A 27,446-nucleotide genomic window follows, 5' to 3' on the forward strand; every position below is an offset into this window, starting at 1 on the left:
TCATTCGACCTAAGCCTTCTACCTCTAAAGGCTTCAGGCCTCTTCCATCTTACCAGAGGCGTTTTACTTATACACAAGTGCCTCCTAAGAAACAACCACCACAACAGCAGCAGTAAAGGCAGCAAAAACCTCAGACTCCTGCTGCACCTAAGGCCTCTCAATCTTTTTGACCATCTAATACAGAGCATAACCTCCATCCTCTGTCCTCTCTCCTTCCCATTGAAGGTCGTCTCCATCATTTTTACCACCACTGGGAGATCATTACATCAGACCTCTGCAAGCTGTCTATCCTCAAGGAAGGATGCTCTCTTCGTTTCCTCCAGATTACACTAGATCTTCCTTCAAGAGAGTATCCTTCCAATTCATCACAGACCACCCTTCTTCTTCAGGAAGCTCAAGCTCTGCTTCGTCTTTGTGCCATCGCAGAAGTTCCCTTGGAACAGCAGAGCAGGAGTTTTGCTCTTGTTACTTCCTAGTTCCGAAGAAGATGGGCAATCTGCCCCCTATCTTGGATCTTAGAGCGCTCAACAAATTTTTAGTCAAAGAAAAATTCCGAATGTTGTCTCTGGCATCCTTATATCCGCTTCTAGATCAGAACGATTGGTTATGTTCTCTAGATCTCAGAGGCTGACACTCGCATTCCTATTCATCCAGCCTCTCGACAGTTCCTCAGATTTTGGGTGGGAAATATGCATTTCCAATACAGCGAGCTACCCTTCGGCCTGGCATCATCTCCAAGATTTTTTACCAAGTGCCTAGTTGTAGTAGCAACAGCTCTGCGGAACCATGGTCTACAGGTGTTCCTGCACCTGGATGACTGGCTCATCAAAGATTCAGCATCTCAAAGGGTTATTGTAGCGACCCAAAGGACTAGTTGGTTCCTCCAAAATTTGGGATTCGAAATCAACTTTCCCAAATCCCAGCTACAGCTCTCTCAAACTCTACAGTTCATCGGAGCTGTCTTGAACACTGTACAAGTCAGAGTATTCCTTCCTCGTCAACATCAGGATGCTCTTCTTCAGCTCTGTCACAAAGTGTATTCCCTGTCTTCTATTTCAGCAAGACACATGATGGTTCTAGGTCACGTGACTCCTTTTGCCAGACTTCACCTCAGAATCCCTCAGTGGACCCTGGCATCTCAGTGGGCTCTCAACACATCAGAGTGACTCCTTCATTGAGACAGTCTCTCCATTGATGGATGCTCTCTTCCAATCTCTCCAGAGGTTTACTGTTTCAAGCACCCCCTCATCAGAAGGTCCTCATGACAGATTCTTCAACCTACGCTTTGGGGGCTCATCTCGATGGTGACCATACTCAAGGCCATTGGTCCAGCACGGATCGTCAGTGTCACATCAATCTGTTGGAACTCAGAGCGATCTTCAGTGCTCTCAAAGCTTTTCAGCATCTTCTTCACGACCAGGTAGTCCTCTTTCGGACAGACAATCAAATCACCATGTACTATGTCAACAAGCAGGTAGGAACAGGATCTCTCCCTTTTTGCCAGGAAGTCCTGAAGGTTTGGAATTGGACAATCCTTCACACCACCTTCCTGAAAGCTGTCTACATTCAAGTAGAGAAAAACTGTCTGGCGGACAAATTGAGTCATCTTCTACAACCTCACGAATGGACACTCAATTCCTCGCCTCTTCATCACATTTTTTCTCTGTGGGGAACTCCTCAGATAGATCTCTTCGTGTCTCCCCACAACAACAAACTGCCTCAGTTCTGCTCCATGATATACTCCCCTCACCGACTGGAGGCAGATGTTTTTCTCCTGGAATGGACGAATCGGTTTCTCTATGTGTTCCCTCCATTCCCTATCATATTCAAGACACTTGTCAAACTCAAACAGGAACATGCCACTATGATTCTGATAGCTCCTCGGTGGCCCAGGCAACCTTGGTTCTCCCTTCTAATTCAACTCAGCAGCAGGGAGCCACTACTTCTACCAGTTTTTCTCTCTCTGCTTACACAGAGTCAGGGGTCTCTACTTCATCCCAATATGCAGTCTTTACACCTGACAGCTTGGTACCTCTCAACCTAACTGCCACGCTACAGTTTTCTCAATCTGTACAGGACATTTTTAGAGGCTTCCAGGAAGCCTACCACTATACAATGCTACAATCGGAAATGGACTAGATTTTCTGCTTTGTGTACCATTCATCACAAGGAGCCTCAATCTACCTCCTTGTCTTCAGTATTGATGAGAGTTGGGGTCTTTTGTGTTTTGTTCAATTTTGAAACATGGATGTATGGCAGACAGTGAAGGAGAGAAAAACAGCAAATGGATAAGATAGCCCTGGATACATATTTAAGAGCACAGACAGAAGTAAGTGCAGCCAGAGACTGGGAAAAGATGGTTTGAAAAACAATCACCATACAACAAAGATAGGGGAAATGATTTTATTTTCAATTTAGTGATTGAATTGTGTCAGTTTTGAGAATTTACATCTGCTGTCTATATTTTGCACTGTTCAGGAAGAAATGAATTTGTTTCTATTGGGGTTGTACTGCATGCATGAGTCCCCCCTACCCGCGCGAACTGGCATCCCCTACCACTGAAGGCTTACCCCCAATCTGGCATGCAGCACCAACCCACAGGAGGTGCCCAAAGATCCTGCCTCAGATTGGGCCTTGAGCATCTGCGCATGCTCAGGGCCTTCTGGCTCCCGCCTCTCTCCAAGATTCTCAGAGAGAATGAGAGCCAGAAGGCCTTGAGCATGTGCAGATACTCAAGGTCCATTCCGGCAAGAGGCAGGATCTTCGGGCACCGGCACCTGTGGGTTGGTGCTGCGTGCCGGTGCCAGATTGGGGGTAAGCCTTCAATTTGGATGGGCGGGGGATGCCGGTTCGGGAGGGGGGTGATGTCGGTTCGCAGGGGGCAGTGTTTGCAGGCAGGGGGCGATGCCGGTTCGGGGGTGGGGGATGCGGAAGCGCACCAGTGGCCTCGGGGGTGGCGGGCTCTTTTGGGGATGTGATGGGGTGGAGCAGCGCCGGTGGCCGGGTGGGGAGGTGGAACCAATCAAGCGAGTTTCCCTTACTTTCTATGGGGAAACTCGCTTTGATATTCGAGTAATTTGGTTTATGAGCATGCTTCTGGAACGAATTATGCTCGTAAACCAAGGTTCCACTGTAATAGTACTTTTAGTTTGTGGTTCCATAGTTGCATGGGGTTATCTGTGTTCCGGTAGGAATGAATGTTGAGAAGCATACAGTGTGCTTTGTGTAGTTTAATTTTTTGGATTAACCATTATGTGTTGTTAATAAGATTATATAGTGTGTGTATATGAAGAATGGAAAAAATGGTATTACAATTAGTATTCTGGGGGCAGAGCTCTCCCCCCCCCCCCCCAACAAAAAAGCGTTCCACTGCCTATGTCTAGAATGGCTGTTTAATAAAGTTGGGATTAAGTATGGTAACATCTATGAGGTGAAAATAACCAGTTGAATCGCTGGAATGGTGTCTCAGGGTGAGGAAGGATCTATACTAGTGCTGCCCGATTCAGGAAAAAAAATTTTGATTCGATTCAGCCTACTGAATTTGTTTTTCGATTCGATTTTCCTGCCCAATTGGGTATTTTTGTTGTTTTTTTTTTTTCAAATATCCTGGTGGGTTTATTTTATAGCTTTTTCACCCCCTTTGCCTTCTCCTAACCACACTGGCACTGTGGTGTAAACAAAATAAACAAACAAAAAAGACTTTTCCTCTGTCTCTTAAATCCTAGCCCACGTATGCAGTCTAACACCAGCTCTGGTAGGATACATGTTTCAAATCTGACATATTGTAATTACAAAATGGAAAATAAAATTAGTTTTTCTACCTTTTGTTGTCTGGTCATTATTTAAATCTTGTTGGTCCCAGACTCTGGTTTTCTTCCGATAACTTGCTTGCTTTCTTCTTTCTCCGTTCTAACCATCCATCTGCCATTTCTGTCCTTCCCTTCCCTCCTCCAGAGGTCTGGCATATTTCTTTTTTTTCGTCGCCATCCACAGATCCACCTTTTCTTAACTACCCTTTTATCCAGCATCTCTCCCTCCTTCCCCACCTCCCCAGGGTCCACCATCTCTCCCTTTCTTTTCCCAACTACCCTCCTATCCAGTATCTCTATCCCCCCTCCACACCATTCCTTGTGTATAACTTCTCTCCCTTTCTGTTCCTTCCCTCCCTAAATCCCATTGTCCATCATCTCTCTCCGTCTCCTCTATTTTTAGACCCATTATTTCATCCCCCCCAAAGTCCGGCATATGCACATTTCTTTGAACCTCCCTTCCCTCCCTCTGTGTACTTCTACACCAGGGCCCCCCTGTTCACCCCTTGAAGGCCTGCACCCCTCCAAGGCCTGTCTCACCCCCTGAAGGACTGCCCCCCCCCTCCTGAATGACTGCGCCCCCCCCCCCCCCGGGAAGACCTCCGTGTTCCCTCTGGCCTCCCTGAACTGTTTACCTTACAGCTTCAGCCTGCAGCCAAAGATCGCGGTTACGGCGTCTTTGCACTGCACTGCTTTGAGCTGTTTCCTCTGCTGCGGTCCCACCCCTCCTCCGACGTCAGAGGCAGGATCGTGGCAGAGGAAACAGCTCAAAGCAATGCAGTGCAGAGATGCAGTAACCGAGATCTTCGGCTGCAGGCTGAAGCTGAAAGGTAAACAGTTCGGGGAGGCCAGGGGGAACACGGAGGCTTCCCGGGGGGGGGGGGGTGTGCGCAATCTTTTTATTTGGGGGGGGGCAGTCCATCGGGGAGGCCAGGAGGGAAGCCGGACGCAGCACTTCCTGACTGAACCTCCCTCCTCGCCTTCTAAAACAGGTGCGGCAGCGGCCAGCCAGAAAGAGCAGCGCTGCCACTCCTGCTTTAGGGAGCGAGGGGAGAGGGTCCGAATCAGGAAGCCGACTTTTTTGAAATTTAAATCAATTCGAATCGATTCACCTGAAGTGAATCAGTGAACTGATTCGAATCGGGCAGCACTAATCTATACTTCTACTAAGACTAAAGGCTCCTTTTACTAAGCTGTGCTAGCGCTTTTAGCACGCGCTAACCCCGCGCTACAGAAAAAATACACCAACTTTATGGAGGCATTAGCGATTAGCACGCGCAGTAATGTAGTGCGCGTTAACCGCGCGCTAAAACCACTAGCGCAGCTTAGTAAAAGGAGCCCTAAGTATCTCAATAAAAAATTTGGCCCAGAACCTAGCCTGTGTTTTAGATTTCAGCCCCTTATGTGATTGTTTGACACCCCTGCCCTAAAACATGTTTATTGGATCCCATACCCTCCTGGTTTAAAATCCCACATCATGTCCTTGCACCATTTTCTCACATAGTTATTACTAACAGCCTTAGTCTTAAACTGTGCCCTAACCCTGGAAACAAGCAATGTTTTGCCCTATTTTGAAGAAATCCACCCAGAATCCTCAAGAGCCTGCCAGCTATTGCTAAGTTTCAAATCTTTGTCAATTTAGACAAAAAGCAGAGATGATGGGTGTGAGGGGGGGGGGGGAACCCAATCAGCTTATGTGGACAGTTCAATGTTAAGGCATTGGTTATTTTTTTGCGATGTTGTGAGTATTTTTTTTTTTTTGTTAGTTTAAACAGGTCTTTTGATCTTTAATAGTTGTTGGGAGTAGTATCTTTTTAGCCTCTAGGGTAGCTTTTTTATATTCTTCATGCAGTTCCTTCCATTTGGACCTGTGACAGTTAAGCCTAGATTTGTACCATTTCCTTTCCACTCTCCTTAGTTCTCTTTTCTTGGTTCTTAAGTCATTGGTAAACTATGGGGGAGGAGTATTTGTGGAGAAAGTATTTGATCTCTTCTGGCGCTTGCCCTTCATATAGGGTTTATACCTCATTGTGCCAGTCCATGGTATCCTCGTCAACAGATTCAGAGTTGGGTTTTAATGTCAAACCTCTAAACATAAACCCTTTTTACTGGTAAGGATGTAAAGAAAATTGCAATTAAATATATTACTTGAACTGTGAGACACTGGGACCAGTTGTCCTATAGACATTTTAAAGGTCTTTCCAGTCGTTTCCTTATGTATGAATTTTGCAATATACAGTGGTGCCTAGCATAACAGACGCCTCGCACAGCGAACGCTGCGCACAACGAACTTTATGTCTTGATCCGTACAACGAACTTCGTTTCACACAACGAAGTCGCCCGAGCTGCATCCTTCCGCGCAGGCACTGCGCTTAACTGCCCTCTCTCCGCCTGGTTCCCTCTTGCCCCCCCCGACTCCCCGACACGATCGGGGCAAAAAGGAGCCCAAGCCCTCTTGCCCCGCCGATTCCCCAACTCCCCACACAATATCGGGCCAGGAGGGAGCCCAAGTCCTCCTGGCCACGGCGACCCCCTAACCCCACCCTGCACTACATTACGGGCAGGAGGGATCCCAGGCCCTCCTGCCCTCGACGCAAACCCCCCCTCCCCCCAACGACCGCCCCCCCCAAGAACCTCCGACCGCCCCCCCAGCCGACCCGCGACCCCCCTGGCCGACCCCCACGACACCCCCAACCCCCTTCCCCGTACCTTTCTGTAGTTGGCCGGACAGACGGGAGCCAAACCCGCCTGTCCGGCAGGCAACCAACGACGGAATGAGGCCGGATTGGCCCATCCGTCCCAAAGCTCCGCCTACTGGTGGGGCCTAAGGCGCCTGGGCCAATCAGAATAAGCCCGGGAGCCTTAGGTCCCTCCTGGGGGCGGGGCCTGAGGCACATGGGCCCAACCCGACTGTCTGTCCGGCCAACTACAGAAAGGTACGGGGAAGGGGGTTGGGGGTGTCGTGGGGGTCGGCCAGGGGGGTCGCGGGTCGGCTGGGGGGGCGGTCGGAGGTTCTTGGGGGGGGGCGGTCGTTGGGGGGAGGGGGGGTTTGCGTCGAGGGCAGGAGGGCCTGGGATCCCTTCTGCCCGTAATGTAGTGCAGGGTGGGGTTAGGGGGTCGCCGTGGCCAGGAGGACTTGGGCTCCCTCCTGGCCCGATATTGTCGGGGAGTTGGGGAATCGGCGGGGCAAGAGGGCTTGAGCTCCCTCTTGCCCCGATCGTGTCGGGGAGTCGGGGGGGGCAAGAGGGCTTGAGCTCCCTCTTGCCCCGATCGTGTCGGGGAGTCGGGGGAGCAAGAGGGCTTGAGCTCCCTCTTGCCCCGATCGTGTCGGGGAGTCGGGGGGGCAAGAGGGCTTGAGCTCCCTCTTGCCCCGATCGTGTCGGGGAGTCGGGGGGGGCAAGAGGGCTTGAGCTCCCTCTTGCCCCGATCGTGTCGGGGAGTCGGGGGGGCAAGAGGGCTTGAGCTCCCTCTTGCCCCGATCGTGTCGGGGGTGCCAGGGACCACACGGAGTCACCCACCGTACCACCCGATTCGGGTAAGCGCAGGTATCGGTGGGTGGCTTATTTGCGGGGGGGTGCCTTATTTTACATTTTTTTCTAAAAAGGGGGGGCTGTCTTATTTGATGGCCCTGCCTTATCATCGGGGAAACACGGTAGAAAAAAAAAAAAAAATGAACAGTTAAGTCCCAGTTTTTGCCGCTGAGACTCTGCCCTCTCACTGTAAAATTAGACTCTACTTAGTCTGTCTTTAAATTTAAAAAATGTGTGTTGTTTTAAAAAACAATTATGTTTTTAGATGTATCTAAATAAAAATAATAACCAAAAATTTATCTTTTTTTATGTCATCTTAGCATATTTTATGCTACAGAACGAATTATTTTTTTTAACATGTATTGTTATGGGAAAACGCGTTTCACATAACGAACTTTTCGCATAACAAACTTGCTCCTGGAACGAATTAAGTTCGTTGTGTGAGGCACCACTGTATTAGAATATATAGTTTTAGCTTATTATAAAATGAGAAGCCTGAGTAAACACAAAATGTGTGTACAAACATGTAAAATTACAGATAGTCTCTTTATTAAACTGCTTCATAGATGAAATTCAATAGATTAATAAAATTATCATAAAACTTATCAAATCCTCAGCAGCTCTGATTCTGCCCATCTGTTTTTGAAAACATTTTACTTAAATGTAGCCAGTTGAAGGTCTTTGTAGTGATATGCTGTATATGGAAGGGAGATATTAAAGATCTTAAGGATATAAATTAGAAAGCTTAAATTTGTTCAAATTCAGACGGGGTGATAGATACTGTTCTTACTGACTTCTTTCCTGTCATCTTTAGGTGAATCCGGCTTGGGAAAATCAACACTAATCAACTCATTATTCCTAACAGACTTGTATTCACCAGACTATCCTGGCCCTTCACTTAGAATCAAAAAGACAGTACAGGTATGTGTTCATAGTTGACAGTTATCTAAGTTTTTGAAGTAACAGATATTAAGATCTTGAGAAGTGGAAGCTAGTATTTTAATATGTTAATACATTTACATTTTATGTGTTTAAGTAAAAAGCTGCCCACAGGAGGAATGAGATAGCAGAAAACTAAAATTGTTTTAGAAAGCCTATCAGCATTTCTTGTACAACCCCAATCTACCTTGCGAGAACACTTGTGGAAAGCTTAATTTGCATACTTTTGCTCCTCTTCTCTTACCTCTGGACTGCCTTCCAATTCCTCAGTTGTCTTCCTACAACGAGATAGTAGGAGCTTGTCTTTTTTGCTCATGTTTATTTTTTCTGAGATTAGATTAAATTACCAATCTTTCGGAATATGTTAAAAACTCGCTTATTTCAGAAATCTTTGATAGATTCATGTGTTCTAAATTAATGGTTAGAGTAGAGATGATCTTTTATTCTCTACTTGATTTAAGGAAATCTTGTTAACCGAGTTGAGCCCTTTTTGAAGGCTGAAACAGTATGTAAAATTAAAGATTGGATTGGAAATTTAGGTGTGTTTTTGCAAATTTGTGTGGCTTATTTTTCATGCTGCAGAGGATCTCCTTGGGGGACATCTCTGGCTGTGAGAGGCTGCAGACTGAGGCAGAGAGCTTGCTTCCAGGGGGTTAACTGCTTTGCAGTGCACCCACTTGGCCAGCCTGCATTCACAGTTCTGGAGCTCAGGGACTGTTCCCTAGGGAGCATAACTTGCCCCAGTTTTAAGCACAGGCTCTGTGATGAGTTACCCAGAATCAGGGCCGACTGCATTCCTCCCCCCCCCCATCCCATTTGCACGCATAGGCTCCGGAGGGGGGGTCGAGGTTTCCAGCTGGGACATTGGGCATGAGAAACAGTCAGAAGAAACAGACAGTTCAGTTTCCAGGCTTGTTGAGGCAGAGGATCTCCCTTTAAGCTGTTCAACTTCCATCTTGCAGCTTCAATCACACAGCATAGCATAGTGACAGACTGACAGCCTGAAAGATTGAATTTGTGTTTTGGGGGGAGTTTTAAGGTTAGTCCTAGGTCCCCCCCCACCTCAATAAATCCTAAAATAATGAATAATGGGCTTTGAGGGTGGGTGGGGGGAGGGTTATATTTCTATTTATAGGATATAATGATAAATTGTTCAAGTGGTCAAATTAATAGTGTTTATTATGAATTCCTGTACACTTGATGAAAGTTTAAAAATCAATAAAGAATTAAAAAAAAAAAAAATAGAATAAAAAAATAAATCCTAAAATCGTTGTTTTTTTTTTTTTTCGGTGTGGCTTTCCCAGGCTGGTTTTGGCTCTAAACTTGCTGCCACGGTAGCCTTCTTGGATTTCCTGATGTGAAATAAAAAGCTTTTATCTGCCTCAAAACACATCAATTTTGAGCAGAAATAAGTAGGATGGACTCACTTCAGATTCATGCCCTATTTAGTGAGTTTTTCACATGTCATTCTGCAGGTGAGATGAATGGCAGCTGCTACTTTATCCCCCCCCCCCTCTTCTTTCAGGAGGATGAGGTCCCTGTCCACTCAAGGAAAGGCCAAAAAATCTACGTTTGAGCCAGGAGGCAGCGCAAGTGCATTCCTAGTGAAGCGCAGCTGCGATTCAGCAGCAAAATTCTACAAAACCTCAAAACTGCCCATTAGGGGCAGAGATTCTCCTCTGAATTTATTAATATGATGTTTCAGGCCTATCTGATTAACAAGGATCCCATCAATATATCTGGAATTGTGGCCCTGCTAATGGTGAGGGTTCCTCCCCCCAAGAGCACAAGTCCACAGGAAAAGGGCCATTCACAGTCTGGCGAAAGTCCACCTTCAGATGACCAGGATTGTGTTTTCATGCCTTAACTTTCCCTGACAGGAACTTCTGCAGTGGATAATGATACTGCAATCATAGGGCTGCAGGACCCAGATCTGGGGAACGCCCAGGATCTTAGGGAAGACCCCACTGGGCACAGGCTGTTCAAACTGTCAGCTCTGATGGGGATGATTTTGGAATCTCTCCAGGAATTAGCTAGAGACTCCTCTCAACAGCACAGTGCTCCCTTATGAATATCACTAATACGCAGTCTTCCTGTTTTCCAGAGCATCCAGGCATCATGAGGATGCTTATGGATCACTGGGAAGTGTCAGAAGGGCTGCTGCATTTGGTCCCCCAAAGGTGGGTTTTCTGGTGGCATAGGTTACCAAGTGCACATCTCTCCTCAGTGAAGGTAGTGTGGTATCTAAGGACGCTCGTGGTTTCAGATTACTACTAGGTGAGCAGTACAGTAGAAAGATCATGCTTGGAACTGAAGACTACTGTGTGGGTTAATCCCAGTGCTTGTCACTTCCCCTTGTTTTCCACTAGTTTGTAAAATGTTGAGACTAGTTCCAAGATAAAACTTTGGAGATATGTCCTTTTGCAGATCTTTTTGCCATCTATAACTTTTTTTACAAAGCAAAAAGGTGCTCTGTTGCAATAAGGAAAACATTATTTTAATTGCTGTATAGTTTTGGTTTAAATTAGTTTGTTAATTTGTGTTAAAGACAGCTTTATTGAGTGAGTGAGTAATAGTAGTAGTAATTGTAATTTTATTAGTGTGCATGAAGTACATGTTTAGTTTCAATGTTCTTCTTTTTGTTCTGGCACATTGCTTTTCTTAATGTTTTAAGTGAATCCCTTCATAATACTATTAAATGTTGATGTGATCTTTTAAGGGTGCATGGGAAACAGCTATGTGGAATGTAGTTGTAAGCAAGTTTGAAATTTTAGGACTTGAACTAATTTTCCATGAATCCCTTAGGAATACTTGTCAAAGCAGGTGATAGGACACAGCTGGACTTTTAGCTGTGAATTGTGCTAGTTTTTGTTTTCTGGATTTCTTCCAGATGTTATTGGTTTTGTTTCTTGCCCATTTATGGACATTTAAGAATCTCTAGTAGGTTGGAAAAGAAAACTGAGGTACTAATTAGACTTCTAATATTTCCTTTTGCATTTTGTTCCTCAGATAGTAACAAAGGAATGATAGCAGATAAAGACCATTATACCAGGACAAGCAGGCAGCATATTCTCACATGTGGGTGACGTCATCCATGGAGCTCCAGTGTGGACAGCTTTAAAAGTGCATCACCACTTTAAGAACTCAAGAAAGTTTACAAACTGCCTGCACTGTGCATGCGCGAGTGCTTTCCCGCCCAACGTAGGCTCAGCAGTACCTCAGTTCTTAGTTTTCTGCGGAGCTAAGAAGTTGTATCTCTGAACATTGTTCAATTTTTGCCATTTGCCTTCCCGCTCACGCATTTTTTCTTCAAATTTTTCTCTTCAGTTAAGAGTACTTATATTAAAAGAAAAAAAAAAAGAGAGCGAGGGAACTTTTTCCTCTTTTCCCCTTGCGGGCTTTAGCTGGCGAGGCCATTTCATTTTTCCTCAGCCACTGAGTTCAATTTGGCAGAAGTGCTTTTTCCGTCAATGTCCCGGCCATTATCCCAGGACAAGCAGGCAGGTATTCTCACTAGTGGGTGATGTCATCAGACAGAGCCCCGGTACGGACGTCTCACAAGCACGTGTTGCTTGTAGAAACTTAAAAGTTTCTAGATGCCCGCACCGCGCATGCGCCGGTGCCTTCCCGCCCGGAGATCCGGGCGTGTCTCCTCAGTTCTTTTCTTTCCGCGGAGCTGAGAAGTTCAACTTCATCATGCGCTAGCTGAATTCAGTTAAATTTGCCTTCCTTGTCCGCGTTTTCGCTTTCTTTTAATTACAGTTAACAGTACATTTCTTTTTCAGTTAAAAAAAAAAAAAAAAAGAAGATTATTTCTTCCGGCGGGTCGAACGGGCCGGCCACGTGGCTCAGGCCCACAGGCTTCGACCTCGCGGCGGAGATTTTCCGGCCTATGTCCCGGCCAATCACCGGGTTTAAAAAGTGCAGCAAGTGCCAACGCGCGATTTCACTCACGGACCCTCACCGGCGCTGTTTGCAGTGTTTGGGTCCTGACCACATTCCGAAATCGTGCAGGCCTTGCTCTACCCTTACGGCACGCTCATTCAAACGGCGTTGCCTATTGTGGGAATCGATGTTCAAGATGGACGCAGCTAAGGATCCTTCAGCCTCCACTTCATCTGATACCTCCCCGGTTCGGGCGAAACCGGTATCGACCCCTCCTGCATCAAGTGTGGTGAAACCAGCATCGTTCATCCCGACAACATCCACGAGCTCGACGTCGGTGCCTGCCCCGGTCTCCTCGGTTCAGGTACCTCTTCCTTCCACAGTACCACCAGTGGTCATCAAAGTGCCGAAAGCTACTAAGCAGAAGCACTCGACCTCGAAGGAGCGCGATGACCGTGCAGGAGGACCCCCTTTCGGTGCGGATCCCTCCTTATCGGCTTCGCTACGGTCCATGCTGGAAGCTCAATTCGTTGAGCTCATGCAGACCATCGGACCCGGGCTCATCGCTGCCATACAGGGTGACCTCCCGGTACCGGTCCAAAGGGGCGGTCCGCCCCCTCCCCCTCCTCCACGCCGTTCGACCTCGAAAACCGACGAGGACGAACGGGGGAGGGCGGCAATGCCCATGCGGCAAGCCTCGCTTACCGATATGCCGCCATTAGAGCCCATTACGCCTCCGCGCCAACATGGGACCAGACCTCCGATCGATACTCAAAGCCCTGGGCATAGTCAGGAAGAGTTCTTCCGTACTCCTTACCAGACTTGGGTAGCATCGCAAGAATCCGCATCGCAACCCCAGTTGCGATCCACCGCTTCCAGCCCTATCCACCACTTGGGGGCCTCGGGAGACCATGCGATGCACAGACGATCCCGATCCCCGTCCCGCCACCGAGACGGGCACCGATCAAGACACTCATCCTGGCACTCTTCACGCCATTCGGAGGTGTCACCGCAGAAAAAACTGCAACGTATGGGATACTCCTCATCAGAGGTGTCCCCTCCGGAGGGACCGGAGTACGAGGAGACACCCGTACCCGATTCTCCTTGCCACTCCCCGATGTCCATGGATCCGGAGGCCTCTTCCTCCTCCAGCCCGTCCCACAGACCGACGCTGGCGGATCAATTGTCTTTCTCATCATTCCTCCGACAAATGGCGGATGATCTGGATGTGACCCTTGACACGGGCTCCCGATACTCCAAAGAGTATCTGGACACCATGCATTTACCTAACCCTCCAACGGAGTCGCTTCGGCTCCCCCTGCATAAATTGCTGGATCAGACCTTCATGCAGTGTTTCGAAACACCGTACTCCATACCGGCGATTCCCAGCAAACTCGATGCTCGATACCGCATCGTGCACCATAAAGGGTTTGAGGGCCCTCAACTCTCCCACCAATCCCTACTGGTCGAGTCCTCTCTTAAACGCTCTCATCCCTCTCAGGTCTACGCCTCTGTACCGCCGGGCCGAGAGGGGAGAACGATGGACAAATTTGGTAGAAAATTCTATCAAAACTCCATGATGGCGTCACGGGTGCTGAACTACAATTTCTTTTTCTCTTCCTATCTGGAGTTCTTCTTGCCGGTGCTCCGCAAGTTCACTCCGTTCATAGACACCCAAGCTCGATTCGAGTTCGAGGAAGTGGTAGCCTCCCTCTCCCAATTACGCCTCCAGCTGATGCAATCCTCCTTCGATGCATTCGAACTCTCGGCATGTGCTGCCGCAAGCGCGGTAGCCATGCGTCGCCTGGCATGGCTCCGTACAATCGATATGGATCCCAACTTCCAGGACAGACTCGCCAACGTACCATGTGCGGGAGCTGACCTGTTCGATGAGTCTATCGAAACTGTTACCAAGAAGCTGTCGGATCACGAAAAATCTTTTCAATCCATCCTGCGGCCCAAACCCAAACCTCAACAGTCTCGACCTTCCAGGCCACCCCTGATTTACCAGCGGCGTTACATGCCCAGACAAATGCCTGCTGCGAGACAACCTGCGAAGAGACAACCTCCCCAGAAGTCTCAGCAAAAACCTCAGCCACCGGCTGCACCTAAGGCTCCCCAGCCCTTTTGACTCCCCTCCTGGGAGCATAACCGACACCGTTCTGCACCCCTCAGCCTCTCCCATAGGGGGCCGCCTCCATCTTTTTTACCATCGATGGGAGGCCATAACCACGGACCTATGGGTCCTTACCATCATAAGAGAAGGATACTCTCTTCACTTCCATCGGGTCCCCCCGGACCATCCTCCAAGAGAGTATCCTTCAAGCTCGACACAGACCGCCCTTCTTCTTCAGGAAGTCCAAACCTTACTTCAGCTTCGGGCTGTCGAGCCGGTCCCGTCAGACCAATTGAACCGAGGGTTCTACTCCCGGTACTTCCTCGTCCCGAAGAAAACGGGCGACCTGCGACCCATTTTAGACCTTCGGGCCCTCAACAAGTTTCTGGTCAAAGAGAAGTTTCGCATGTTGACTTTGGCTTCTCTATACCCCCTCCTCGAGCAGAACGACTGGTTATGCTCCCTGGATCTCAAGGAGGCCTACACTCACATCCCCATTCACCCGGCCTCCCGAAAGTTCCTCAGATTTCGGGTGGGAAATCTGCACCTACAGTATCGAGTGCTACCATTCGGCCTCTCTTCGTCCCCCAGAGTCTTCACAAAGTGCCTGGTGGTAGTGGCCGCGGCACTCCGAGACAGGGGTCTACAGGTGTTCCCATACCTCGACGACTGGCTCATCAAGGCCCCGTCAGCCCCAGAGGTCACTTCGGCGGTCTTGGCTACAACCTACTTCCTCCAGAGTTTGGGCTTCGAGATCAACTTTTCCAAGTCTCATCTACAACCCAACCAGTCCCTCCCCTTCATCGGAGCGGTCCTGGACACCACTCGACTCCGAGCATTCCTGCCTCTGCAACGCATGGAGTCTCTTCTTCATCTCTGCCAGTCGGTGTCTACTCGCCAAACCCTACCGGCGAGACAACTGATGGTGCTCCTGGGCCATATGGCCTCCACAGTACATGTGACACCCTTTGCCAGACTCCATCTCAGGATCCCCCAGTGGACCCTGGCATCACAGTGGAATCAGACGTCCGATCCACTAACCAAACACATCTTAGTCACACCTGCTCTTCGGCAGTCTCTACTTTGGTGGATGACCTCTTCGAATCTATCCAGAGGTTTGCTGTTGCACTCTCCCCCCCATCAGAAAGTTCTCACAACCGATTCGTCGAACGATGCATGGGGGGCCCACCTGGATGGTCTCCGCACCCAAGGATTCTGGACCAGTGCGGAAAGACTACATCAGATCAATCTACTGGAGCTCAGAGCCATCTTCAATGCGCTCCAAGCTTTCCAACACCTACTTCACGACATGGTGATCCTCATTCGCACAGACAATCAGGCCGCCATGTATTATATCAACAAGCAAGGAGGCACGGGCTCGGCCCTCCTTTGCCAGGAAGCTCTACGAGTCTGGGACTGGGCGGTGCGCCACAACGCCTTCCTCAGAGCTGTCTACATTCAGGGGGAGAACAACGTCTTAGCAGACAAACTAAGTCGTCTGCTACAACCGCACGAATGGACTCTCCATTCCAGCCCCCTTCACCAAATCTTCACACAGTGGGGGACGCCTCAGATAGACCTCTTTGCGGCTCCCCACAACTCCAAACTGCCTCAGTTTTGCTTCAGGATCTACACTCCTCATCGCCTCGAGGCAGATGCTTTTCTACCACCATTCCCGCTGATCCAGAAGACTCTGGTCAAGCTGAAACTCGAACAGGCCACCATGATTCTAATAGCTCCTCGGTGGCCCAGACAACCTTGGTTCTCCCTCCTACTTCAACTCAGCAGCAGGGAACCAGTACCACTTCCAGTGTTTCCTTCACTACTTACTCAACATCAAGGATCACTGCTTCATCCCAACCTGTAGTCTCTCCACCTGACAGCTTGGTTCCTCTCAACGTAACCCCTCACCAATTCTCACAAGAAGTGAGGGAGGTCTTGGAAGCTTCCAGGAAGCCCGCCACTCGACAATGCTACTCCCAGAAATGGACTAGATTCTCCTCATGGTGTGTTTCTAAATCAAAGGAACCTCAGTGAGCTTCCTTATCCTCCGTGCTGGACTATCTCCTACACCTATCTCAATCTGGGCTCAAGTCTACATCCATACGAGTCCACCTGAGCGTTATTGCGGCGTTCCACCAGCCCCTACAAGGGAAACCCCTCTCGGCCCATCCGGTGGTCGCCAGATTTATGAAAGGACTCTTCCATGTTAACCCTCCTCTCAAACCACCCCCAGTAGTTTGGGACCTCAATGTAGTCCTTTCCCGTCTCATGAAGCCCCCGTTTGAACCACTCAACAGGGCCCCTCTTAAGTATCTCACCTGGAAAGTGCTTTTTCTTGTAGCCCTTACGTCCGCTCGCAGAGTCAGCGAACTCCAGGCACTGATGGCGGATCCACCATTCACAGTATTCCATCATGACAAGGTGGTCCTCCGCACTCACCCGAAATTCCTGCCTAAGGTGGTCTCCGAATTTCATCTCAACCAATCCATTGTACTTCCAGTATTCTTCCCTAAGCCCCATTCTCACCACGGAGAATCGGCCCTTCACACTCTAGACTGTAAACGTGCTTTGGCTTTCTACCTGGATCGCACCAAGCCACACAGAACCACTCCTCAACTTTTTGTCTCCTTCGATCCTAATAAGTTGGGAAGACCCGTATCAAAGCGCACCATCTCTAATTGGATGGCGGCTTGTATCTCTTTCTGCTATGCCCAGGCTGGATTATCACTTCCTTGTAAGGTCACAGCCCATAAGGTCAGAGCAATGGCAGCCTCAGTAGCATTCCTCAGATCGACACCAATCGAGGAAATTTGTAAGGCTGCCACCTGGTCCTCGGTTCACACATTCACCTCACATTATTGTCTGGATACTCTCTCCAGACGGGATGGACAGTTTGGCCAAACAGTATTGAAAAATTTATTCTCTTAAGTCGCCAACTCCCCCTCCATCCCACTGAGGTTAGCTTGGAGGTCACCCACTAGTGAGAATACCTGCCTGCTTGTCCTGGGATAAAGCAACGTTACTTACCGTAACAGTTGTTATCCAGGGACAGCAGGCAGCTATTCTCACGTCCCACCCACCTCCCCTGGGTTGGCTTCTCAGGCTAGCTACCTGAACTGAGGAGACACGCCCGGATCTCCGGGCGGGAAGGCACCGGCGCATGCGCGGTGCGGGCATCTAGAAACTTTTAAGTTTCTACTAGCAACACGTGCTTGTGAGACGTCCGTACCGGGGCTCTGTCTGATGACATCACCCACTAGTGAGAATAGCTGCCTGCTGTCCCTGGATAACAACTGTTACGGTAAGTAACATTGCTTTATCGGGTTTTAAGAAGTGCTGCAGGTGCCAAAGGCCAATTTCCATCACTGACCCTCATAGTTGGTGTTTGCAGTGCCTTGGCCCAGAACACTGGGTAGATTCTTGTGCTCGGTGTTCTACCCTGCAGAAATGTTCCATTAAGAGCCAGAGACTTCAACAAGAAAAATTGTTCAGCACCAGCACGGAAACGGAGAAGACATCACAGCCTTCCACATTGAAGACATTGACACCAGCGTCAAGAGACATTGCTCCATCTGGTAAGCCAGCTAAGAGGTCACCAGCTTCCCAATATGTCTCGCAGTCACTCTTGCATCAAGTCCCTCATTACCAACTAAGTGAGACCTCTTCTGCATCTTGCCTCTCCTACATCGAGGTGTGCATCCTCTTCAAGGTCACTCTCTCTGAGGCAAGATGTGGTACCAATGGTACTGGCAGAAAAACCAAAGGTAGCAGTGCTTTCATTATGCGAAAAGCTTGATGCGCTTTTCCAAGTAAGTGATATCTTCAAGCTCCTTACTCTGACATTGATTCCCTTGGTACCGGTCCAGCCTGCGCATAAGGCAACCAGGTCCTGCGGTACCGACACTGGCTCTCCAGAGGAGCATCAACATTCCACGCCTAAGCATGGACCACATCATCGCAGATCCAGTTTTCCATCAAGGCCTTGTTCCAGTTCTTTGAGGCATTGTCATTCTTCTTCCTCGTCTCTTGACGCTTCAAATCCAGTAAGCCTCGTTTTTCTTCAGGAGCTTCTAAAAGGAATCGCTCTTCTTCACAGTCGTCCAAACATAAAAGTGTCATGTCAAACATCGTCCTCGTCATTGGATCGACACCAGGCTCGGCGCAAGCATCGATCTGCTTGATGCACTCATTCACCAAAGCCCTTTTATGACTCTGACTTGCAGTCTGATTCAGCTGAAGACTTCTCTGAGTTTACAACGGAGGTTTATGATACTATATCAGAAAACTCTCCACCAAGGGCTAAATCCCCTACTGAAAGACTTTGTTTACCAAATTTATTCACCAATTGGGCAAGGAGTTACCAGTCAAGCTAGAAGCTGACTCTGCCTACAGTGCTGAATACTTGGAAGCCTTAGATTATGATGAGCCTCCTAAAGAACTTCTCAGACTACCTTTGAATGATATACTCAAGGAGACACTTCACAAGAACTGGGAAACACCCCTAACCATTACAGTGGCTCCCAGAAAATTGGACTCTATAAAATAATTTCTTCTCCAGGTTTTGACAAACCACAACTTCAGCACCAGTATTTAGTGGTAGAGTTGACTTTGAAAAAATCTACTCCAACAAAAGTCTATGCCTCAGCACCACCAGGGCATGAAGGACACACTATGCACAAATTTGGATGATGCGTGTACCAAAATTCCATGCTAGTGAATAGAGTTCTAAATTATAATTTCTATATTTCCTGCTATATAAAGCACCTTGTTAAAAAATTACCTTCTTTTGATAGATACATTCCTCCGCAACATTTGCAGGAATTTCATCATATCTCCTGCACCTTTGCCCTAACTAAAGATACATGGCAAGATCTGCTTATGATGCGTTTGAATTATTTTCGAGAGCAACAGCTATGTCAGTAGCAATGATATGTCTTGCCTGGCTATGAGTCTCAGATATGGACATCAATCTGCAGGACAGATTAGCAAACATTCCTTGTTTGGAAGATGAGCTGTTTGGTGACTATTGAAAATGCCACACAAAAGCTTACTGATCTTGAGAAACCTTGGGATGCTTTGGTTAAATCCAAGCCCAAGCCTTCAACTTCCAAATCTTGTAAGCCATGTTCTTCCTATCAAAGGCGTTTTTCTTCAAAAGTAGCTGCTCTTCCTAGGCTGCAGCAGAAAAAGTAAAAGCAGTGGCCCCAGAAATCTTTCAGCAGCTCCTCAAAAGCCTGCTTAGTCTTTTTGACAAGCTTCTAGAGTATAGCCGCTGTTCCTATTTCTCAGCCAATCGGAGGTTGGCTCCAGCTGTATTATCCCCATTGGGAACTAATAACCACAGACCTCTGGGTGCTAAAATTCATTCAAGAGGGATACTCTTTTCACTTCATCAATATACCCCCAAATCAACCACCCAGAAAGTCCTCTTTTAATCCTCAGTAGTCATCCCTTCTTCGGGAGATAGAATCCCTCCTCCTCAATGTTATAGAGGAGGTCCACCTGCACAGAGAAACCAGGGGTTTTACTCCTGGTATTTTCTCATCCCAAAGAAGATGGGAGATCTGTGCCCAATCTTAGACCTCAGGGCCCTGAACAAGTTTCTAGTGAAGGAAAAGTTTTGGATGTTGTCCCTGGCATCTTTATATCCTTTCTTAGATCGCAACGACTGGCTATGCTCTCTAGATCTCAAAGAGGCTTATACTCACATTCCAGTGAATCTGACCTCCAGAAAATTCCTCAGATTTCAGGTGGCAAAGCACCATTATCAATACAAGGTCCTATCCTTTGGCCTTGCATCTTCTCCCAGAGTTTTCACCAAGTGCCTGGTTGTAGTGGCAGAGACATTGCGGGCTCAGGGTCTCCAAGTGTTCCCCTATCTGGACAATTGGCTGATCAAAGATCCAATCTCATAAGGGGTGATTGCAGAAACTCGCTTAACAGTTCTCTTTCTTCAACAGTTGGGATTTGAAATCAATTTTCCCAAATCCCAACTTCAACCCTCTTAGAATCTGCCATTTATCGGAGCTCTGCTAGACAGCATTCATCTCGGAGCATTTCTCCCTCAGCAAAGGCTAGAATATTTGATTCAGCTTTGCACACAGACTTATCACCTACCATCACTCTCGGCCAGGAAAATGATGGTGCTACTGGGTCACATGGCTTCCACAGTGCATGTTACTCCATTTGCGAGACTTCATCTATGGACACCTCAATGGACTCTCACATCTCAATGGTCTCAAGCTCTCGACCCACTGTCTCAACACATTAGCATCACTCCTTCACTTCGACAATCTCTATAGTAGTGGATGAATTCTTCAAATTTTTCCAGAGGATTGTTGTTCCACACACCTCCACTTCAAAAGATTCTGACCACGGACTTGTCCACTTATGCTTGGGGGCTCATCTGGATGGTCTTTGCACTCAAGGTCACTGGTCTGCCAAGGACCACCTTTGCCATATCAATCTGTTGGAACATCAAGCGATCTTCAATGCATATTGTCACCAACCACATCCTTCTTATTCATATGGACAACCAGGTCACAATGTATTACATAAATAAGCAGGGCGGCACGGGCGCTCTCTGCCTTTGTCAGGAGGCCCAAAAGATTTGGACCAGGGCAATTGCTCACAACATATTCCTGAAAGCAATATGCATTCAAGGAGAAAAAATTATCTTGCAGACAAACTCAGCAGGTTTCTTCAGCCACACGAGTGGATGCTCAACCTGCAGTTCTGCATCATATCTTCTCTCAGTGGGGGACTCCTCAAATAGACTTCCTCAACCACAAGCTGCCCCAATTTTGCTCCAGGCAGTACTCTCCCCAAAGGCTAGAAGCAGATGCTTTTCTTCTGGATTGGCGCATGTTTCTCTATGCAATTCCTCCAATCCCTCTCATCCTCAAGACGCTTGTCAAGCTCAAATGGGAGGAGACCACCATGATTCTCATAGCTCCTCAGTGGCCCAGACAACCCTGGTTTTCCCTTCTGCTTCAACTCGGTATCAAGGAACCAGTTCCACTTCGGATTTTTCCATCTCTTCTCATGTAGAGTCACGGATCTCTTCTGCATCCCAATCTTCAGTCGTTGCACCTGACAGCTTGGTACCTCTCGGCCTGACGTCGGCTGACCTTCATCTTTCCCAGCCTGTCAGTCATTTTGGAAGCATCAAGAAAACAGTCTACACAAGTTTCAAGTTTATTAGGATTTAATATACCGCCTATCAAGGTTATCTAAGCGGTTTTTACAATCAGGTACTCAAGCATTTTCCCTGTCTGTCCCGGCTGGCTCACAATCTATCTAACGTACCTGGGGCTATGGAGGATTAAGTGACTTGCCCAGAGTCACAAGGAGCAGTGCGGGATTTGAACCCACAACCCCAGGGTGCTGAGGCTGTAGCTTCAACCACCGCGCCACACACTCCTCACAACAGTGTTATCAACACATATGAAAGTGTTTTTCCATATGGTGTAAATTGTTCACCATCATGATGCTAAATCCACCTCTGTATCTTCAGTTTTGGATTATCTGCTAAATTTATCCAATTCAGGCCTCAAAACCACTTTGATTAGAGTTCATCTCATTGCTATCAACGCTTTTCATAGACCAGTTGATGGAAAACCATTCACTGGTCATCCTCTTGTATCCAGATTTATGAAAGGACTTTTCAACGTCAAATTCCATCTCAGTCAATCCATTGTGTTTCCAGTGTTTTTTTTCCCCAAGCCTCATTCTCACCCTGGAGAAACGGCTCTTCATACGTTGGACTGTAAACAAGCTTTGGTCTACTACTTACAGCGTACTCAACCTCATAGGATAGCTTGATCCTAATAAATTGGGACGTTCTGCATCCAAGAGAACTATTTCTACCTGGTTAGCAGCTTGTATCACCTTCTGTTATGCTCAGTCTGGACTACAACTGGGGAGTCGTATCACAGCCCACAAGGTCCGAGCTATGGCGGCTTCAGTTGCTTTTTTACGTTCCACTCCTATTGATGAAATCTGTAAAGCTGCTACTTGGTCCTCAGTTCATACATTCCCATCTCACTACTGTCTGGAATCTTATTCCAGACGGGATGGTCACTTTTGCCAAGCAGTACTACAAAATTTATTTTCTTAATGGCCAGCACTCCCTCCATCCCATTGTAGTAAACTAGGGAGTCCCACGTGTGAGAAAATGCTGCCTGCTTGTCATAGGATACTTACCCATAACAGATGTTATCCAGGGACAGCAGGCAGATATTCTCACAACCCATCCACCTCCCCTGGTTGGCTTCTTAGCGTGCTTATAGAACTGAGGTACCATGAGCCTACATCGGATGGGAAGGCACTCACGCATGCAAGTTGTGGGCAGTTCGCCAACTTTATTGAGTTATTAAAGTGGTGATGCACTTTTTAAAGCTGCCCGTACCGGGACTCCGTGAATGATGTCACCCACATGTGATAATATCCTCCTGCTGTCCCTGGTTAACCTGTTATGGTAATTAACTGTGCTGTATGGTCCATCTGGTTGTTTGTCTAACAAAGCGAACAGAGTTGTACCTGCTAGAGAATGACAAGGTGAAGGGTTCCCACGGTGAACCGCAGCAACCTGCAGTTAGTCCACAAAAACAGGAAACAATGTAGCCGGCTTACGGTGGGAATGGGAACAAGGTCTTCCATCACCCTGCTAGAGCAGTAAAGGCCTTGTTCCTGAGGCAAAAAAATGGCACCAGGGTCAGCACATCCCCTCTCCCCTCTTCCCAATGCTCAGCATCTACTCCCCAGTTCCCCTTACCCGATCAAGTCAGGTCACAGACTGTGTAGAGCTTTTCTGCGGATATACATCTCACCTCCCATGTTGCTTCAGCACATCAGCCATCTGCACAAAGCTCCCTCTGCTTGGATTACCTACAGCGACTCCAGCCCAGTGCTTGGGGAAGAGCGTCTGCCAGGGCAACCCAACCCAGCTGGTAAGAAAACTCGCCCACCAGCCCAGGGAACAGAGGACAAAGAGTAGATGGAACACTGAGCAGAATTTGAGCTCTGTGAACTCCCCCCCACCCTGAAGAGATTTTACTTACATTTTGAGGCATTATCTCTGTATATCTTCCGTAGTGCTTCCTTCTCCAATGGCTGCTGTGGTATACTCCTCCAATGACCTAACCTGACTCCTGACCTCACCACTGCAGCAGACTTAGTCCTGTAAGTAAAGGAGGTGGAAGAAACCAGCAACAGTTTAAGAAGTCATGTTTGCCAATCGTCAGTCACCACATGCAAGTGCCTGACAATTGGTGAGTACAATCTCCCAGTCCCATCCCCTGATTGCTGAGATGGGTTAGCTGCGGCTGAGAAGCACAAGAAGAACAACTTGGTGGCATTGGCACAATAAAATAGGATGGCATTATAGTGGGAACCCCACAGGATTAGCATCCATTCCTGCAGGATTCCCGTGGACCTGGGATTCCTGCAGGGTTCCCTCAATGCCCGTTCCCGTGCAGACACCTAATTCAAACCGACAATCAGGTTGCAATGTACTATATGAACAAGCAGGGGGTATGGAATCCTACCTCTTACGTCAGGAGGTGGTTACAGGTGTTGCACGGATGTGGCAATGGGTACTACTCCATAGGAAGGTATTACAAGCCATTTACCTGGTTGGCAAGAACAGCCTGGCAGACAGACTGAGCAGTGTAATGCAATCTCATGAGTGGTCTCTCAATATGGGCATAATCCGCAAGATCTTCCAAGAGTGAGGCACTTCCTTTCTTGAACGTTTCACCACTTGTCTCAAAAGAGTCCCTCAATTTTGCTCCAGGCTCAAATCATGTGATAGACCAGTGTGGATACCTTTCTCTTCCATTAAGGGCAGTCTAAAATGTTTTCTTTTCAAAGATGCCTACGAGTAATCTACCATTCTTGATATTTTAACATCTTTTATATCTTACCTACTCCCTTCCCTGATGTTTGTTCCTTTTCTGTTTTCTTTATCTTCAAAAATGTAGTTCTCCCTCCTCTCCTCCTGTTTACTATCCTACCCTATGTTGTGTTAGTTTGTTCTATGATAGGCCTTGTTTGTTTTCTGATATTCCCCTTTCTTTAAATTTTCATGTATTATTTTAATGTACAAAGCGTTTAATCAAATTTTAATAAACTATAAGGTCTTCTGTATGTGTAACCTTGGATACTTCTCATAGAAAAGACTGCTGAAACTTAATCAAGGAACTGTGATCTTAATCCCCCCTTACTGGTTGAGGCAGATCTGGCTCACACTTCCTTTGGAGTTGCCCTCTGAGGAATGGTGGAGATTGGAGTGTTTACTGTCCCTCAGAACACAGAGCGAGGAGTCCTGTTTTCACCCCAACCTTTAGTTCCTGACTCTCATGGCTTGGATGATAAGAGTGTAGAACTTCAATAATTGAATCTGCCTGAGGGTGTCTCCAAAATCTTGCTTGCTTCCAGGAAAGATTCCACTAAGAGGTGGTGGTCTTTTAAATAGAAAAGGTTTGTCATCTGCTGTGAGGGTAAGGCTCTAGATCCTCTGTCTTGCTCTACACAAAAACTGCTTGAATACCTCTAAACTTGCCAATTGAATTGATTTTTTTTTTTTAATTTGATACGATTCAGTTCGCGTTCTATGATAAAGCTTTAAAATTAGCTGGTGGGTTTATTTTGCAGCCTCTTCACCCAACTCACCCCCCTTTGCCCTCTCTAACACCATGCCGGCACTGTCATTTGTAAACAAAACAACACTGTTAGGTCCTAGCTCGTGCTCATTGTTTAACCCCAGCTTCGGTAGGATACACATTTCAAATCTGATGTATTGTAATCACAAAAAAAAAAATGCATATATTTTTTTTGTGTTTTGTCTGGTCATTTTATTCAAATTATGTTGGTCCCAGTCTCCGATTTCTGTTTGTCTTCTGTTAACTCGCTCACCAGGGTCTCCTGCTCATTTGACATTTTGACATTTTCTTCTTTCTTCCTGCTCACTGCCTATCTTCCATTTCTGTACCTTACTTTACCTTCTCTCTCCTCTTCCCTGCAAGTTCAGCATCCCCTCCCCAAGGGGTCCAGCAATCTCTCCCTTCCCCTCCAGCACTCCCTCCACCCCCATATGGCCAGCACACACTCTCTTCCTTCCCCTCCAACACTCCCTCCACCCCATGTGGCCATCTCTCTCTCTCTCTCTCTCTCTCTCTCTCTCTCCCACCATCCTACCCCCACCCTGTGATCTGGCATCTTTCTCCTCTCCTTCCCTTACATCTGTCTTTCTTCCTTCCCCTCCATGCGCTGGCACCTCCTCTCCTTCCTTCCCCATGGTCTGGCATCACTCTCCCTTCCTGCTTTTCTTGCTTATCCCTCCCTCCCCCCAGTTATGCAGCATTTGTCCTTCCCAATCCCCCCCACCCCAGCCCATGCAACATTTGTCTTTCCCTGCCTTCTCACCATCAGCCTGCTCTGGAAGTCTTCATTCTGCAGTGACTTCCTGTTCCTGTGTTGGCGGGATGCTGCAGAATGAAGGGTTCTGGGGCAGGCCGACAACAGCAGGCTCACTTCATTGCTGCTGAAGGCTGCCTGAAGATTTAAAATTACAATGGCTAGGGAGGAGGTAGGTGGGAGAGTCGAGAGAACCATAACTGGCTCTTCCTTAGCAACAGCAGCAGATGAATCCAGCAGGCGGAGATAGAGAAACTGATTAACAGGTGGTCCTATTGGCTGGCACGCCTCCTGCATCTTCAGTACGCTTTATCTCCCAGCAGGTGTTGGTCGCTATTCAACTAGCTCCTGGATTATGGCTGTGACTGGAACTTTATTTTCTCCTGTTGAGGTTTTCTCTTCAGTGAGCTGACCATTCTGTTTCTCCTGTTAAGGTTTTCTCTTCAGTGAGACGGGGGTGTCCAGCTGAACGGTGCTGGCTTTAGGGGTTACACCTGGGCCCCCCCAGGTCCCTGCCTCACCCTCCCTCCATTGATAGAGGGTCTGAATGGGTCTCCAATTTTTTTCTTCTTTCCCTTCATGGTTTAAAAAAAAAAAAGGAGACCCCAGTACTACATTCTGCCCTGTTTGTGCTGACCAACCGGCATTTCCCGGCATCAACCGGCACTTTCAAGCAGCTTGTGAATCTTTTGGCTGTGGCTGTATGCAATGCGGGTTCGGCGTCATGTGAGTACAGCAGCTGTTATTTTGTGTTCTGTATGCTAAGGTTTCGGTTGGGCAGTCCTGTAGTTTAGTAATTCGAGTGTGAACGTGTGTTTTTTGAAGGGCTCCAGTTTGGTTTTATGCAAGCCATTGAGTGGCAGCCATTTTTTTCCACATGCAAACCGTGTGCGCTTCATCTTTTCTGCTGTCGGATGAGTCGTTGAGTTTCCCGAAGCTATATTTTCAGCAGGACTGAGCTCTTTCGCTATTGGCAGAGCCACAGCGTTTCCTGGGCCTGTACATTTCAGCTGGACCGAGCCCCTTTGCTGTCAGTAGTGCCACAGCGTTTTCTGAGGCTGTAATTTGCAGCTGGCCAAACTCCTTTGCAGTCGGTAGTGCCGCAGCGTTTCACGAGGTAGTTACTTTTGGCGGGCCGAACTCCTTCACTGTCGGCACAGCCGCAGTGTTTACCGAGGCCATCATTTTCGGTGGAGCCGAGGTGTCTGGGTTGTCGGACATGGATGAGTTGGCTGTAATTTTGTTTTCTGCATTAAAAGAAAAAAAGGGAGTATTTCTTTGCACTTTGCCTGGTGTTTCAGGTGCGTGCTGGTGTTGTACGCCCAGCTTGTTAGGTATGACAGGGTGTTGCATGGAGAATTCAACTTGGTGTATCCTGCCCAGTTTGGAGGCCTTCTGCACCGGTTTGGCACACAGCGCATCACGGCAGGGTACCATCCGCGCTTGGAGATTACACAGTGCTTTCTGCGGGTTCCTTTTTGTCTCTCTCAGGGTCTCTCAATCTAGAGGCTTTGCCTGCTTGGATGCTTTATTCTCTGGGTCTCTGGATAGCGCTGCGGGTGTTTGGTAGCAGTATAGATATATTCCTTGGTAGTTTAAGTGAGACTGTCCGGGTTGCAGCTGAGTATAGGGGAGGCGCAGGTGAACGGATGGCGCTTCTCCTATTCATGTGGCAGGCCTGTCTTCCTCTATTTTTTGGGTGGCAGGTCCTCCAGGTTTCTGAATCTGTTAAGAAGCAATCTGGGG

The 27,446-nt window shown here is 47.8% G+C and overlaps 1 protein-coding gene across 5 annotated transcripts in view; it reads left to right on the forward strand.

Moving 5' to 3' along the window:
• SEPTIN7 (septin 7) overlaps positions 1-27,446 on the forward strand; it is a 266,147-nt gene that overhangs the window by 87,254 nt on the left and 151,447 nt on the right. For all 5 annotated transcript variants that reach the window (XM_033930201.1, XM_033930198.1, XM_033930199.1 and 2 more), the window contains exon 4: positions 8,154-8,260. In XM_033930201.1, coding sequence (XP_033786092.1) covers positions 8,154-8,260 — 107 coding nt within the window. The remainder of the gene's footprint in view (positions 1-8,153; positions 8,261-27,446) is intronic.

This window comes from Geotrypetes seraphini, chromosome 2, assembly GCF_902459505.1.
Source record: "Geotrypetes seraphini chromosome 2, aGeoSer1.1, whole genome shotgun sequence".
Taxonomy (NCBI): domain Eukaryota; kingdom Metazoa; phylum Chordata; class Amphibia; order Gymnophiona; family Dermophiidae; genus Geotrypetes; species Geotrypetes seraphini.